This window comes from Dromiciops gliroides, chromosome 3, assembly GCF_019393635.1.
Source record: "Dromiciops gliroides isolate mDroGli1 chromosome 3, mDroGli1.pri, whole genome shotgun sequence".
NCBI classification, from domain to species: domain Eukaryota; kingdom Metazoa; phylum Chordata; class Mammalia; order Microbiotheria; family Microbiotheriidae; genus Dromiciops; species Dromiciops gliroides.
Window position 1 is genome coordinate 16,619,102 of NC_057863.1, and position 14,963 is coordinate 16,634,064.

Consider the following 14,963-nt stretch of genomic DNA (forward strand, 5'->3'; position numbering starts at 1 on the left):
ATTCTGTTTCTTTATCATTGAATTCATAATTTTAATGAGTTCAAATTCATGTTTATCTCTAAGCCTTCTTAGCCAAGGCCTGAAGTCCAGAAGGCAGTTTTTCAGAATGGGGAAACCCCTGAGATCCATCACAAAGTGGGGGGGGCATGCCCGGCACATAGGAGTTGTGTGATCAGTCTGAAGGGCTGATTTGGCCCCATGTTGGGCTTTCAGTGCCTTGTGCCCATTGCAGAAATGCCTCTGGGTGGGTGCAAGTGGAGGCTCTCACGCCTCTCAGATCCTAGTGTGAACTACTCGTTAGATGGCAGTTATTTCATTCCTGAGACCTCAGCGTGACTTGTGTGGTTTGTGCCCAGATTCCCAGAATGAGGAGAGGGTCTTCTTTCTGACCCTCTGAACTCTCCTTCTAGACTTGTCAGCATCTATTTAAGGGTAACGTGGGCCCCGGCCCCTCCCTGCTGTGTCTGCAGGACCCTCCATCACCATCTCCATCTGGGGGAGGGACCTACCTGCCTGCCTGCCCGCCCAGCATTCCCTACCTGCTGCCTCCTCTCTTAGAACCCTTGCCCAGGCCTCTCCCACCCTGGGGCCAGCAGCCAACACCTTCTCGTCAAGCTGACCTGGGAGCAGTTCGTTCCTCATTAGGTGGGGCGGTGGCATCAGCTCCCCATTTCAGCCTTTGCATTCCCAGCCCCTGACACCTAGCAGGGTGGTGTAGATAAACACTTATTGATTAGGGGAATTACAGTTGGAAATCTATGGAATCCATTTAGGTCTGTGGAATCCATCTGGCTTGGAAGGACAAATACGATGTAGTTTTTTTGTTTTGTTTTGTTTTGCGGGGCAGTGAGGGTTAAGTGACTTGCCCAGGGTCACCCAGCTAGTTAGTGTCAAGTATCTGAGGCCAGATTTGAACTCAGGTCCTCCTGAATCCAGGGCCGGGGCTTTATCCACTTAAGATGTAGTCTTTTATTGCAAATAGTGAGCTCCTCATTTCAAGCAGGCTGCCAGAACTCAAGTCTTGTGTCTTTCTCCCTGTGCCCAGCCTCATACCCTGTTACAGAGAGTAAAGGCTTGTACAACAGAGGAAGACCAGGAGAAGCTCACGCAGATCACCAGCCTGCATCCGATCAGCGCCTTCCTGCTGCCGATCAAAACTGTGGGGGTGCAGGTGAGTGCCTTCAGGCTGACGTCCGCCCGCCGCGTCCTCGCCCTGGCCACGGGGCCACTCTGGCTGAGCTTGGCTGGGAGAAGTATGTCAGGTCCTTGGGCGGAGATCTCCTTCACCTGGTACTTGTGCCATCTGGAGAGGCCAGGTAGGAGGGCGGATCTTCTCCACACCCAGCACCTCGCCAGCTCCGATCCCAGCTGTGAATGGGGTGCTAGGCCTTCTCTTTGGAAACAGCTGTGCCCGGGTCCTTGGAGCAGGGAGGAGACTCAGCGTCTTAACCCAGAAGAATTCCCCCTGCAATGTTTGTGCAGACCTCGAGATTCCCTGAGACTAAAAAGATGCCAAGTCAACATCTTTTTTACCCTAAGTGGATTGGGGGGGGGGTTGAAAAATGGTTGTGTCCCATTCTCCTCCCCACCCAATACGTGTGAAGCCTGCTGATTAGCATGGATGGGTGACCCTTATAATTGGGGAATACTTGATATTGAAAAAAGCAGGTCTTGGACTGTGCCAATGACATCACTTTAAACAGAGAACCCTGATTGAGCCCTGACTTTCTTAAGAGACCCTGCGCCTGTAGTGTTCCCCTGCACAGAAGTCTCTTTCCTCCTCCCCTGCCTAGAGATGAGCTGAGCTAGCCGGCAGGGCCCTGGATTTAATGCACTCCTTGACAGGCCGAGCCAGTAGGAGCACATTCATTCCTGATAGGATTTGGGAGTGGGGCCTGGCGATCCCTCTGTAGCCGGTGGAGGCTTTGTCATTGTGAGGGAGAATCCTCTTGGACCCCTGAGGGGAGTTTTTTAGAGTTAGAGGGTACTTCTGTCCTATCCTGGGAGGGACGGGTTGGGTCTAATGACAGAAAAAGAAAGCTCGACCGCTGGTCACCAGTATTTCAGGCCAGAATCTTCTATTCTCATGCTTCCTGTATGTTCCACATTCAGCCACTGGTGACCCATTTATTGACTGAGGGGATTTGAGAAGAGGGGGCTGCTGAGGAGGGGTTGGGGGCAGGGCAGGGCAGTCTCTGAGCCAAGCCAAACATTCCTGTGAAAAGGAATTGGAATATCCTCGTGTGGTGGGAGAGCAGCGAGAGAAACATGGTATTTCGGACCCTTGGACTCTGAGCTACAGTGGAAGTCTAGAAGATAGGAAACCTAGGAAAGGAAGGTGCGAGTGAATGACTTTTGGGTGGGAGGGCAGGCCCAAGAGTCCAAATGAAATCTAGAAATGTTGCTTTGGGTCCTGGAAATCAGAGTGTTTTTGTTGTACAAAGAAGCTGGTGACGCTTCCCAGATAAGCACGTGTTCTCCTAAAAATCCTGAAATTTCAGGCAGCTGTCCCTCCGTGGTACAAAGAGGGAAATAAAGGTGTAGGGCAGTTGTCTTGTTTGCAGAAGGTGAGAGAAGCAGATGGATCCCTTGTTCTGTGGCTCGTCTCTGTGTGCGCCTTAGAATTCTTTAACACTGGAGAGTGTTGTGGCTGCGTGTTCAGCACCTCTGGCCTAGACAGGGGAAGGCTCCCCCCCACGCACACTCGCAGCCCTTTGTGTCCTGATGTGAGCACTCACTGATGGCTTGTCTTGCTGTGTGTTTTCAGGGGGACTGCCGCTCCTACAGTTACGTCTGTGGCATCTCCAGTAAAGACGAGCCTGACTGGGAATCCTTGTTTTTTCTCGCGCGGCTGATCCCACGCATGTGTCACAACATTAACAGGTATGTGTCTGGCATGTTGGAGAGTTTGCTGGCCAGGTTCCTTCTGCAGGAAGATAGGCCTGATTCAGCAATGCCATTCATTTGAAGAGGTGGCAAAGGACACTGGCAACACTGGGTACAAGGTGATGCTAAGATACCAACTTAGTGGTATCCTTGTTCTGTTTGACCAAAGCCTTATTCCTTGGCATTTTGTTTAAGAATATCTTTTGTAGGGCAGTTAGGTAGCACAGTGTATAGAGCACTGGCTCTGGAGTTGGGAGGACCTGAATTCAAATCCAGCCTCAGACACTTGACACTTACTAGCTGTGTGACCCTGGGCAAGTCACTCAACCCCAATTGCCTCACTAAAAAAAAAAAAGAAAAGAAAAGGTTATTTGAGGAAAATGTTTTAAAATTGTGTTAGTTGCTCAAACATTTGCTCATCCACTATTGCTATAATCCAGTAGTCTTTTTAACTGTGCCTGTACTCATAATTCTTTCCTAGAACTCTTCCTGTCTTAGCTGACCATTTTATCTGCTGCTTGATTGCCAGTTTCTCAATTCTTCAATATATTTGACCTGGAAGTAGACTAGGAACTGCTCGTTTTAAGTCATAATTGGGACGAGTGTGGAAGACAAAACAGTGGATGCCAGATCTTATCAATATAATGCTGTGTACCTTCGTTCGTATTGAATGACCGTTCAGTCCAGGTTTTGGCCTGGAGTCACCCCATTTTTGAGTTTGTTCTTCTTCTCTTGGCATGTTCTCAGTCGAGCCACCACCTGATTTCATAATGTGTTTAGATGACTCACAGCAAAGAAGAAAAAGGGCATGTCGTGGCCCAGTTTGCACGGATTTGTCACTGAAATTCCAAATCAACCTTTTAACCCTAAGCGAACAGTCCCTGGTAGGGTCATAGCATTTGTGGGTGTCACTTGGTACCCAAGGAATTAATTAGGCAATTCAGGAACTGGAACACAGTCATCAGGATTTGTCTCTCAGAGCCACACAACTTAGAAAATGGCACAGTAACGGTATATTCTGCAGACGTGCCACTTGATGGTCGGAGTATTGGCAAACGTGGGACAGTTCTGTTAGTTCAAATGATGCTTCTGAGTATCATCCAGAGAAATCTGGGGGCAGCCTGCTGCCTTGTGGCCATCTTCCATGAAGTTCCCTTGTCCTGCCCTTTCTCTGGTTTTCACTCCACGGTTCATATTTTCAGCCTCTCTGGGCCTCCTTTCTCACGTGGGAGTAAAATGGAAATGATGCTTCTGCCTCGGAGGATGGTAATGAAGAAGACTTCAAAATCAAGTGTAGAAATGGGGTTTTTGGAGCTAAGTTTGGGTGGCTGCTTTGGGCTCCCTCTGAACCATGGTGATGTGGGTCCCAAACCAGGAATTCTAGCTAGGAAAGAAAGCGGGGAACGTAAGCCAGGGCATGGTCTCTGACACGAGCACCTGTTGCCAAGAGGAATTGCTTGTAAAAAGGGAGAAATGAGGCTGTTGAGACTTGCGCGCTTGTGTCTGCTCTTGACGCTCACTCCTCAGCCTCGTTTACCACCTCTGACCGCAGCAGGTTGTTGTGAGGCTCAGATGAGAAAAGACGCGTGTGTTCATTGTCAGAGTCATCGCACGGAGTCCGGGGTTCCTGATGCTGCCATGTGTCCTCCCTTTTTCATTAGAACCTTCAGCCCGGCTTCCAGATGCCGGCCACGAGACATGCTTGGTGGGCCTGGCCGGCCTCACACTTGAGTGTTTGTGTCACTGCCCCCGGCTGGGCCACAAGCTCTCAGCTAGTGCCTGTTGATTGAATAGAAGTACGGCAGAGGCCTTGGTTCAAACCCTACCACCATTAAGTCTCATAACAAAAGCGTCGGTGGAAATGTTAGTAAGGAACCTGTGAAGCCTTCCTCCCTCTTTACACCAAATGCTTGGCCCTTAGTGGGCACGTGTAGCAAAGGGCAGTTTTCTTGACGTGAAGGCCAGAGCCCCGGCTTCAAGTCTCGTCTCTGCTATGTCATGGCTGGGACCTTCCCCAGTTCTCACTCTCTCTGGGGCTGTTTTCTCCCCTGTGAAGCGGGCACATGATCGTCCTCGTGCTACCTCGTACTGTCATCGTCGTTGTCATGCCTGGGAAGGGTCTGCGTCCTCTTGGGAGCGTTGTGGTCACAGAAGCTGTAACTGTTGTCCAGTGTTTGATGACCACATATTCATGGGAGATTTGGGGCAGACTCTCCCCAGAAGCCTGTGAGCAAGGGCTGCTTGTCTCCTTGTGCTGAAAGAGGGGCTGTTTCTCTTTTTGTCCTCTAGGGTGGTCTATGTCTTCGGTCCCCCTGTCAAGGAGCCTCCCACGGACGTCACGCCCACCTTCCTGACCACCGGTGTGCTCAGCACGCTGCGGCAAGCTGACTTTGAGGCACACAACATCCTCAGGGAGTCTGGTAAGGTTCCCAACAGCCTCATCCTGTGGGAGGCCAGGGGTCTGTGGTGAAGACCAGTTACCACGTGCAGCTGTTGGGTTTTTAAATGGTCTATGCAACAGGCACCTAGGAATGGACCATAGTCATTTCCTTGATAAACTGTATTGGTGCAGATAGCTTTAGATACAGCATCTGCCCAGAGGGCGGGCTCGGGCTGGGTGGATCCTGTGAATACGGAGGGCACGGAGGGCACGACCTCTCCCCTCTCCTCCTTCCTGTCTGTCTGATTCTCACCAGCATTCCCATAAACTGTCCCCCTGCAGAGCCCCCGAGGTGGAGCTCTTGGTGCTTTCTTTGCCCATTGCCAGTTGAAGGGGAGCGGGGCTGTCTGGGTAAAAGCATAACTTCTGGTTTGGGGGCCCCTATGCTTGCCGGTGGCAGGGCGGGTAGGAGAGCCCCTGGATGAGAGAAGCCGGAAACGTCTCTGGGTTCATTTCAGGGCCTGTCGTTTTCACCGCTTTGAGGGAGACAAGGGACCTTCCTGCCTTGTTTCCCGTCTTGTGAGTGAGCGGAACAGAGTCCTGTGGGGTCGTACCCAGGGTCAAGCTGTGCCCTTGGAAGATCTGGGCTCTGGGCAGAGGGATGCCTGCCTGGTTTAGCCGCCTCCCACCTCTTGGCTGCTCTGCCATGTGGGGGGGGATGAGGGAGGAAGCTGGTACCCCCAGTCTGACTTCCTGACCATTCTCTGGGCCTGAGTAACTTCCTACGAGGCCCCGCCTCAGAGGAGTGCACCCACTCCGTCCATTCCTTCCTTCTTCCTACTCCCCCCAACATGGTAGGGACCATCTGAGGGTCTCCCTCCAGTCCCACCACTGTCCCTCCTCCCTACCCCCAGACTCCTCTTGTTGGCTATTAGTGTCTTCACAGGGCTGGTCTCAGCCCTTTGCACCCAGAACCCGTCAGCACCCACCCACCTGCCACGTGTCCTGAGGCCAGCAGGGATGACAGGAAGGAGCCTCCGTCTAGGACTGCCTGGGAATGGGCAGCAGGGCGGGGTACACAGCTGCAGACTTGGATTGCTCCTGGGGTTGGGTTTTAAAGTGTTTAAGGATAACATTGTGGATTCTTGTTTTGCCTTTTTGGTTTTCACAAACACCTTCTTGGTTGCAGCCCTTTGTATTTGAGGATGCCCCGAATCATTCCCTCTGCCCCAGGATGCGCGTGGTTGGCGGCGGCGTCTTTCTGGACGGCTGCTGTTGGACCCTGCCCAAGGGTCTAGTTGCCGACCAGAGGCGTGGCTCACTGGGGCAGGCAGCTGGGTGTCTCCTGGACGCTCTGCCTGGTGCTTGGCATTACGTGATGTGCCCTGGGTCAGGTCCTGTTTTCTTCTGGATGCTCACGCCACATTAGTCCTGTGCCGTGCTTCCTGGGTATGGGCAGAGGTGACGCCCCCACACCTAGCCTCCCGCTCTCCCTAGGCCTGAAATGGCAGCACTGTCCCTGACCCCTCTGCTGGCCCACGCTGACCCCTCTGCTTGGCCTCCTTGCCTCTGCCTTTCCTTTCGTCTCTCCTGCACAGCCACCATGGGGCTTTGCCTGCCAGGCCCATCCCACCATATCACTTCCCTGCCCGGTGCACTCAGGTGGCTTCTCTTGCCCCAGAAGAGAACGTACCTTTCGCTCTTTGGCATTTGACAGCTGGCCCTAACCTGTCTTGCCAGCCTTCCTGAGCGTTTTCCTTGCCTCCCCCGGCAGTCCAGCCACCTTGGCCTTCTCTTTCCCTAACACCGGGCCCTCAGTCTGTACTGGGCAGGCCTGGGCCCTGCACGCTCTTAATTCCTTCTCACCTCTGCCTCCTCTTCCTGCAAGAGGCAGCCCTGACTCCACCTTCCCTCACCAGTACCTAGAATCACACATTTTCACTTTATTCTGCCATGTTTGTTTTGTATATAGTCGGGTCTGTGCTTGCTCAGCTCCTAGCCCAGTGCCTGGCACAAGGGTGCCGACTTCTGTCGCTTGGTTGACAAGGCTGCATGGGCTCGACCCGGGTGGGCTGTGTGCAGGGCAGCTGTGTACGCCCATTGTGTAGTCTCATCTGTCTGGTTAGAGCTGTTCGTCTACTGAGAAAGCGTCTTGATGACTTTAAAGGTGACGCATCAAAGGTCATTTTTGGCAAGATGGGTTTGTGGCACCTCAGGAAAAAAGTCTTACCTGTCGTTTACATCTGAGTCGTCTCAGAGTGAGATTGACTTTTTCCCTTCCCCTAGGGTATGCTGGGAAGATCAGCCAGATGCCGGTGATTTTGACACCGCTGCATTTTGACCGGGACCCTCTTCAGAAGCAGCCGTCCTGCCAGAGATCAGTGGTTATCCGAACCTTTATCACGAGCGACTTCATGACTGGTATTGCAGCAACACCGGGCAATGAGATTCCTGTAGAGGTAATTTTATTTTAAAAAATACGAAAGGTGCTAATGTCCTCAGACATAGCTGGCTTCTTGGCTCCTGGCTTTCGCCTAAATCAGGTAATTTCTATGGGAGAAATGGCCTTCCCTGAAGTGCTTCCTGCGAGAGAGGGACCCACGGGCCCAGCCACAGACTGAGCCCGGCCAGTTCCCAGTTTATGACTCAGACCTTGCAGGGGAATCAGAAGCCTTGGGCACTGAGTGCTGTGAGTGATTGAAGCCCAGTGTTAGCACCAGTGTTCTCGGCCTTAGTGGGCCTGTCCAAGTCACTGCTTTAGGACATAGGAGAGATGCATTCTGACTTTCTGGGTACCGCTGTGGGGACCCTTCTTTCTCCACGTGGATGGCCGTGTCTGGCCTCAGGGAGGCCGCTCGGCAGCTTGCTCGGAGCCTCTTCTACCGGGGCGCATCCCCCATGACCTCTTTGTTTTGCTGTAGGTGGTGCTGAAGATGGTCACCGAGATTAAGAAGATCCCGGGTATTTCTCGAGTTATGTATGACTTAACATCAAAACCCCCAGGAACTACTGAGTGGGAGTAGTCAGCCTCCTCGGACCGAGTGCTGTGTGCCGTTTGATGACCAGAGACATTCCCAGTGTTGACATGCAGTACTGTGAGGAGAGCGACTGGAGCCGCTCCTTCCCACCTGGGCGCTCCCGGAGCGGCCGTCGCCAGGGAAGGGCTGTGTGGGAAGCCTGCCTGAGTGGGGCCGAGGATTTGTACGGGTAACTAGCCAAGGCGCCACGGCCTGCGCTCAGACACTCATCTGACTCTTGCCTTTGTGTTCACGCATTTGTTCTGTTCTGGGTCTTACTGTTACAGTCACCAGGCTGCCTCTTTGTTCTCTAAAGGCATACACCCCTCCTTCTGGGGGCTCGGGGCTGGGTGGGAGCACCTGTGGGTGATTGGTCAATCAACTGATTCATCCGCATCTTTGGGGAAACTAAGGTCACAGGTAAATCACCTTCCTCCCTCCCCCACCCTGGGGATTCACATATCAGACCATCACTGGCATGGGAGGATTTGGGAGCTGTAGAAGTTAGGACTCTTTGGAATGGGGGGAACCTTTGCAGATGCCTAGGAATGTGGTGCCCCAGTCCGGCCCTCTGGGGCGAGGACACGCCAACAGCCTTGGGAACTTTGTTGTCACTAGTAAGAGCCTTGAGTTGTCTCAGTTTCACTTGTGCTAGAATCACACAGCTTTTTAATGCTAACGTTGTTCCTAAGAATAAAAGGAGAAAGTAACGTGTCTGCAGCTGTTCTTGTCTTGAGACAGGGATACCTTCCTGGGATGGCTCTTCCTCTGCCCAGGTAGGTCTTGTCCTCTTAGGCCCGAGGCACCGGCCCGGACAGCCCGGCAGTGATAAGACAGGCCCTGTCTTCTCCAGAACAGACGCTCTCGGGTGACAGAGAGCGGCAGGGCAGCACGGTATCGCGTGTGACAAGGGCTGCATGTGGAGGGAGGGCTGGGGACTCATAGGTCTTGATGGAAGGGCGGGCCCCCCACTGAGCCACGCTGGTGGGTGATGGAAGGTGAAGAGCTGACGGCCGGCCAGGAAAACTTCTCTTGCACTTCCCTTAATAATGGAGCCTGAGCACCCCAAGGGCCTTGTCCTTCTGTTATGGGGTAACCAGGGCCCTTCGCAAACAGGCCACCTGGCTACCCTCAGTCCTAGCTGTTCGCCTCTTCAGGTAGAAGTACTGACCTCCACTTAGGGTCTGGGGGACGAGCGAGCATCCCAAAGCCTGCCTCCCTCCCAGCTAGCCCAGAGGACAGGGAGACCTGAGGCCCTGGGCTGCTGAAGGAAGAATTGGTCTCTGCCCTACATGGAGAGATGGGAGTAATTGGCCTGTGCACAGCCTCACGGAGCTCAGCTTCTCCTGGTCAAAATGATGCTGTCTTTTTGACTCTGATGTACTGGACGGTGCCGGCACGTGTATTCAAAGCACCTTAGACTTCTAGTCAGGGCCCTTTTAAGTGAGTTGTGGGACCGGCCCGTCTGGTGTCTCTGAATTGGCCGTGGAGGCCAGGAGTGTCCATTTCTGGAGAGAAGCTGCCCACTTAGGAATTTGGTATCTTAAGCAAAGACCAAGGACTTCATAACAACCTAACGTACCTAAGACAATCCTTGGAACATAAAAATGCCCAATTACCTCATACAACATTGGCAGAACACGTTAAACCATTTTCTCATTGGGTTTTCACAACCACCCTGTGAATTAAGGAGACCCGAGTCTGGTGCAGTGACTGGGCCTCGGTCACACAGCTAAGACGTGAACAGACCTCAAACTCGGCCTCAGACCAGTGCTCTACTGGCTGCACGTTGGGTAGAGTTATAAGCCTTCATTCAGCTGAATTAGGGGGGGTCTTTTGGGAGGACCCCTCTTGACTGAGGCTCTTAGAGATTTAGTATGGAATTGCCTCGGTGAACCAGCACATGAGGTCACACACTGGCTTAACACCCACCTCTGAAGGTGTATCCAAGCTAAGGGGGTAGAATTTGGCACCAGACTCCTTAGTGACCAGAAAGGTGAAGCAAACCGGCAATGGTGCTGCCTCACAGGTGAGCCGAGGTGAAGCCGTTCTAAGCTTCTGCGGCCTTCTCTAGGACCGGAGCCAACTCTTAGGAGCGGCACTCCGCTTTGTGGGGAGCTCTAGTGGTTAGAAAGTTCTTCCTTATGTCAAGCCTGAAGTGGCCCTGCTGGTTGGCAAAATGACTGTCACTACATAATTGCCACAGCTAAAGACACGGTGCAGTGTTGCTGAAAGAAGGAGTGAATGAGTTAGTGAAGAATGCTGGGTTAGAAGGTACAAGGCTTTGAAGCTTGTCTCAGACTTTTATTAGCTGTGTGACCCCGGGCTCTATTGCAGGTTCCTTCCCTCCACATACACTGACTGCCCTGTCTCCAAATGTCAGGAATTTCTGGGATATCAAACTTGATCTTTTTAAAGGAAACTTACAACCTACATTCCCAGCTGCTTCCGTGGACCCTGAGATGAATTCGGGCTGCATTGAGAGGCTTGGTAGACTGGGGAGGAGGGGAGGGATAGTAGTCCCCTCAGGAGTGGCAAGAGCCGGGTCCATCCACGTGAAATGGAGAACCTGGAGCAGGAGAAAGGACATTGGCGGTGAAGGGTTAGGGGAACTGAAATTTCCAGATGGTACTTTCCAGTTCTCAAGCCCCAGGACCTCTGTTTGAGAGCCCACTTTGCTGTGTGACCATGGGCCATTCACTGCTCTGAGCCCGTTCTAGCTTCACGATTCCGTCGTAGTGTTGGCTTTGATGTGCTGAGAGGGGAGATGGTTTGGGGCCACATCAAAGGTCTGGATGATCTCTCTCCCTATCCCTTCTGCACTGAGAGAACTCCTACAGGTCGTCATTCTGCTGTAGGTCATCCTGCCACTGTCCTGAGGTAGGTGAGCTTTGCATCATCTGGCTCCTCAGCAGGCAGCTTGGCGTTAGTCCAGAATGCAAAGCAAGAGAAACCGTCAGCTCCTCCCTTTGTCGTACAGCTGAACAATCAGGCCCGGCCCGGTGAAAGGGCTAGAACCCAAGTCTCCAACTTCCTGGTCATTGGGCCTCATGGCAAGACCTAACCTACTGAGCACTGTCGGTGTCCCCTCTGGGGGGTAGGTCTCGAGAGCCGTAAAACATTGGAGAGTCGGTCTATTCCCTCCTAAGCCCTAAAAGCTACATACAGCTCCAAAGTTCCCCTACAGGTGCCCCCCGTCATAACCCCAATTTGGAGTCCATCTGTGCCTTTAGAGAATAAAGGGTCCATGACAGTAAACTCTCCTTTTTGTGTTTATTTACATTTACTAAGACTATTGTTACAACTTCTTCATGGAAAATGGAAAAAAAAATGTGACCAACTGCTTTTGAACAGATTTGTTACAAATAAATATTTTGCCAAATGGAATAGCGTAGTAGATATTGTTGAATTGTGGAAATATGCCGTGTTTGTGGCTGTGTGCTGTTCGTCTGCTCCTTGCTGTTCAGGCAGCAACGTTGAAACCACAGTAACCTGGCTAAGATTGTGTGAAATGACCTTCATCTTTCTCTTGCTGTCTTTTATCCTTTTGCTTTCCTGGAAAACAACAGAACTGTTTGTTTATAAGACTTCGATCCTCTCGTTCCTTAAGCTTTGGTGTCTGTGATCAAATGGGAGTGAGGAAGCCAGAGAGGACGCTCTGCCGGCGTCTGCAGAGCGAGGCTGGAAACACCGGCATCACATTGTCTGGTAACAGTGACCGGCATCCTTTGGATGGAGTCACTGAAGTTTATGATCTTAGCGCCTGTGTTCTCTCATCAGATCCTTACAATGCTGCTAGGAGGTAGCTGGTGCGGGGCTCACAGCCACTTGACAGGTGGAGAGGACGGAGCTTTAGCCAGGGTCACACCATAAAGAGGGGCTGGGGCCGGGACTGGGCTCCTGGTCCGGTGTGCCCCATCCTACGTTAGAGGATGTTGAACTTTTATCTAGAATGTGAATATCAGACATAAAGTCACCAGCGAAGGGTGCGTATACTCTTCCTTTCATTTTTCTTTTTGAAATTCCATGGACAAGAAGCCTTCGAATACATATGCAAACCTGCCCTGACCTCTTGCACATGCCTTTTTCTATTGGGCCAGATTGGGTTTCACAGTAGCATCTCGAAGATGTCCTTACCTTTATTGATTTGATTTCAAGGCGGGTGTTGATCCATCAGGAATAAGGGTTTCGATGGCGGTTTACTCGTCGCTGTATGATTACTGAAGGCTGTGTGCTCTCCACAAAAGAGAATCGTTAGTCCCACTGGCCACACTCCTCTGGTATGTTTCCTTGAGGCCAAAGGCCCAGTGCCTTCAACTACCCGAGAAGTTTGGGTGTTTGGGTAGAATTGTCTCGGTGTGGCATTCTGGCTTCAGAAGAGTGCTTGGCACCTTTAGTGGGCATTTGTCCAGTCGAACAGAACTTGAAAAAATAAAATGATCTCCACACAGTGGACTCCTACACAGTTAGAACTGTCATTGCCCTCCCCCAAATTCTAGGCCAATTGTATGAAAAGCCATACTTCCCACCACAGTCCTGTCCCGTTTTATTTACCGAAGCTTGTTAGTGGATTTTTAGTTCTGTTGATTTATGTAACAGGTTATAGGAAAAGCAGCTTGGAACCACCACTTACCCTGTATTGGAGGGAGATAGCCAATGTTCCTGTATCTGCCGTGCTCGTTCTAAATGTTGTGACACGCAGTGTTGCTCTCGAGGAGGTGTGTAGTACCTTTGTGATCTCCAGTGGTCCACGTGATAGCGACTGAAACGCTATGATCCTCTGGGTTGTCGTGGAAGCCTACCTTCACAGTACCCCTTCTGGGGCTCCATACACACCCTTGCCTGATTATACTGTAAGTGTTAGTATTGCTTTTAAGTAGGAAAAATGTCACATAGATGTTTAATTTAAGATGAAGAACTTGACAGGATATAAGAAAAATTCCTCCCATGAGTTATTTGATAACCCCCCTTGCCTCTACTGTGGTTGGTTGTGCTTCATCAGAGCCCCAGAATGGAAGGCATTCTATGGTGCTGACCCTTTTTCATTTTTTTGAGCAGATCCCATGTACAATGAATTGTTTATATGCCCTGACCACCAAAGGTTCAAGCGAGCCTCCTCGAGGTGCTTGAGTGGACCTTGTAGCAGATGGGTGGAATCTCATGGCCAGAAGTGATTAGATAAACAAGAGAAAATGTAGGGGGAATTGGAGGCAAATAGACTTGACACCGTTAGCTTCTCTTAGCTCTGGCTGACAAGAAGTGATTAGAGAGAGGCTTAAAGCTTCAGCACTGAAGGAGGGAGCATCCTTTGAAGCTGTCACATGTGTGCTTTTAAAGGCCAGTCTCTTCAAGCGTTTAATCGAAACTGGTATTTCTGATTTGATTACATTAAGTCTTCATTCCCCCTTGGTAGAGTTAAGTTACAGCTTCTCTTAAGGTATCGCTTAGAAAGGCGTGGATGTGATCCCAGCATCGAGAGAATGGGTTTTCCTGGTTTTGTTGGAACGTGTTGCAAAGATTTAGATATTTAAATAACTCGTTATCTTTATAGGAGTGGTGTAATGATCATATCATATATATATATATCTATCTATCAACTTGTACATGTATATGGTATGTGTGTATCCAAGTTTGGTGTATCCATTCGTTCCCTTTTGAGCTACCTGGCAAATGACCTTTGTCAGAACTGTCGTCATTCTTATAGAGGTTTCTAACAACCCTGTGCTTTTGAAAACAATTTCTGCTAGAGAAGTAATGATTTTCATCCGCTGGGTTTAGAATCATCAAAATATCTCATGTACAGAATTGTGACTAGATTTAAGGATTCCCTTGTGTCAAATAATGGGAAATAAATGTGTGTACTGTACGTTTGGGGAAATGCTGGGTGGCTTTTTTAAAATCTTAGAGTAAAGTGGACAGCAGTTATCCCAGCCCGCCTTGAATGTGTTTTATGGAGTTTACACAGTGTAGTGTTTTCTTTGTTGTTTCCCCCCACCCCCCCCCCCCCCCCCCCCCCCCCCCCCCCCCCCCCCCCCCGCAGAGGAAGCCAATGCTTTGCCCATTAATTTTAAAAGGAATTTAGCTTAAAGCCTACTAAAGGAGCGTAGCTGCCCTGTTATGATATGTTCATTTCAAGTCTTCAGTCAAGTCATATGTCATCATTATTTAAAAAAAAATTGTACTGGGGTAATTCTCATTTAAAAACATCCTGCTTGTGAAACAATATAAAGTACTGTGAGCCTTAATTTTTATCCACAAATAAAAAAATTAAATTATGTTAACAGGATAAGTACGTGTGTGGTTTGATTTATTTGTATTATGGACTGGAGCTCCAAATCTCAGAAGAGCTCTTGAAGGAAAAAAAAAGGGGACTTTAGAAAATCTACTTTTAGTTAAACATTTTAAAAGTCTGCTCTGCTCTGCTTCTTAAGGAAAAGTCTCTCCGCATTAATAAACATAAGAATTATTTTAAGAACCTACTTTATTAATAAAATTTGGTCCCAGGATCTGCTAATATTTGGAACTTTTAATAACTAGCATTTATATCATATGGGCAGGTGGACTGAGCAGTGAATGGAGAGCTAGGCCTATGGTCAAACCAAGAGTTCAAATAGGACCTCAGACATGTGCTAGCTGCGTGACCCTGGACAGGTCCCTTAACCAAACTGGAGAAGGAAATG

At 50.3% G+C, this 14,963-nt stretch overlaps 1 protein-coding gene across 1 annotated transcript in view; it reads left to right on the plus strand.

Annotated features, from left to right (window-relative positions):
- The window catches only part of GMPS (guanine monophosphate synthase), a 75,683-nt gene extending 61,380 nt beyond the window's left edge, over positions 1 to 14,303 (plus strand). The window contains exons 12-16 of the mRNA XM_043994369.1: positions 1,046 to 1,171; positions 2,768 to 2,883; positions 5,176 to 5,306; positions 7,553 to 7,725; positions 8,188 to 14,303. Of these exons, the coding sequence (XP_043850304.1) occupies positions 1,046 to 1,171; positions 2,768 to 2,883; positions 5,176 to 5,306; positions 7,553 to 7,725; positions 8,188 to 8,289 (648 nt within the window). The 3' untranslated portion in view covers positions 8,290 to 14,303. The remainder of the gene's footprint in view (positions 1 to 1,045; positions 1,172 to 2,767; positions 2,884 to 5,175; positions 5,307 to 7,552; positions 7,726 to 8,187) is intronic.
- The last annotated feature ends 660 nt before the right edge of the window (positions 14,304 to 14,963 follow it).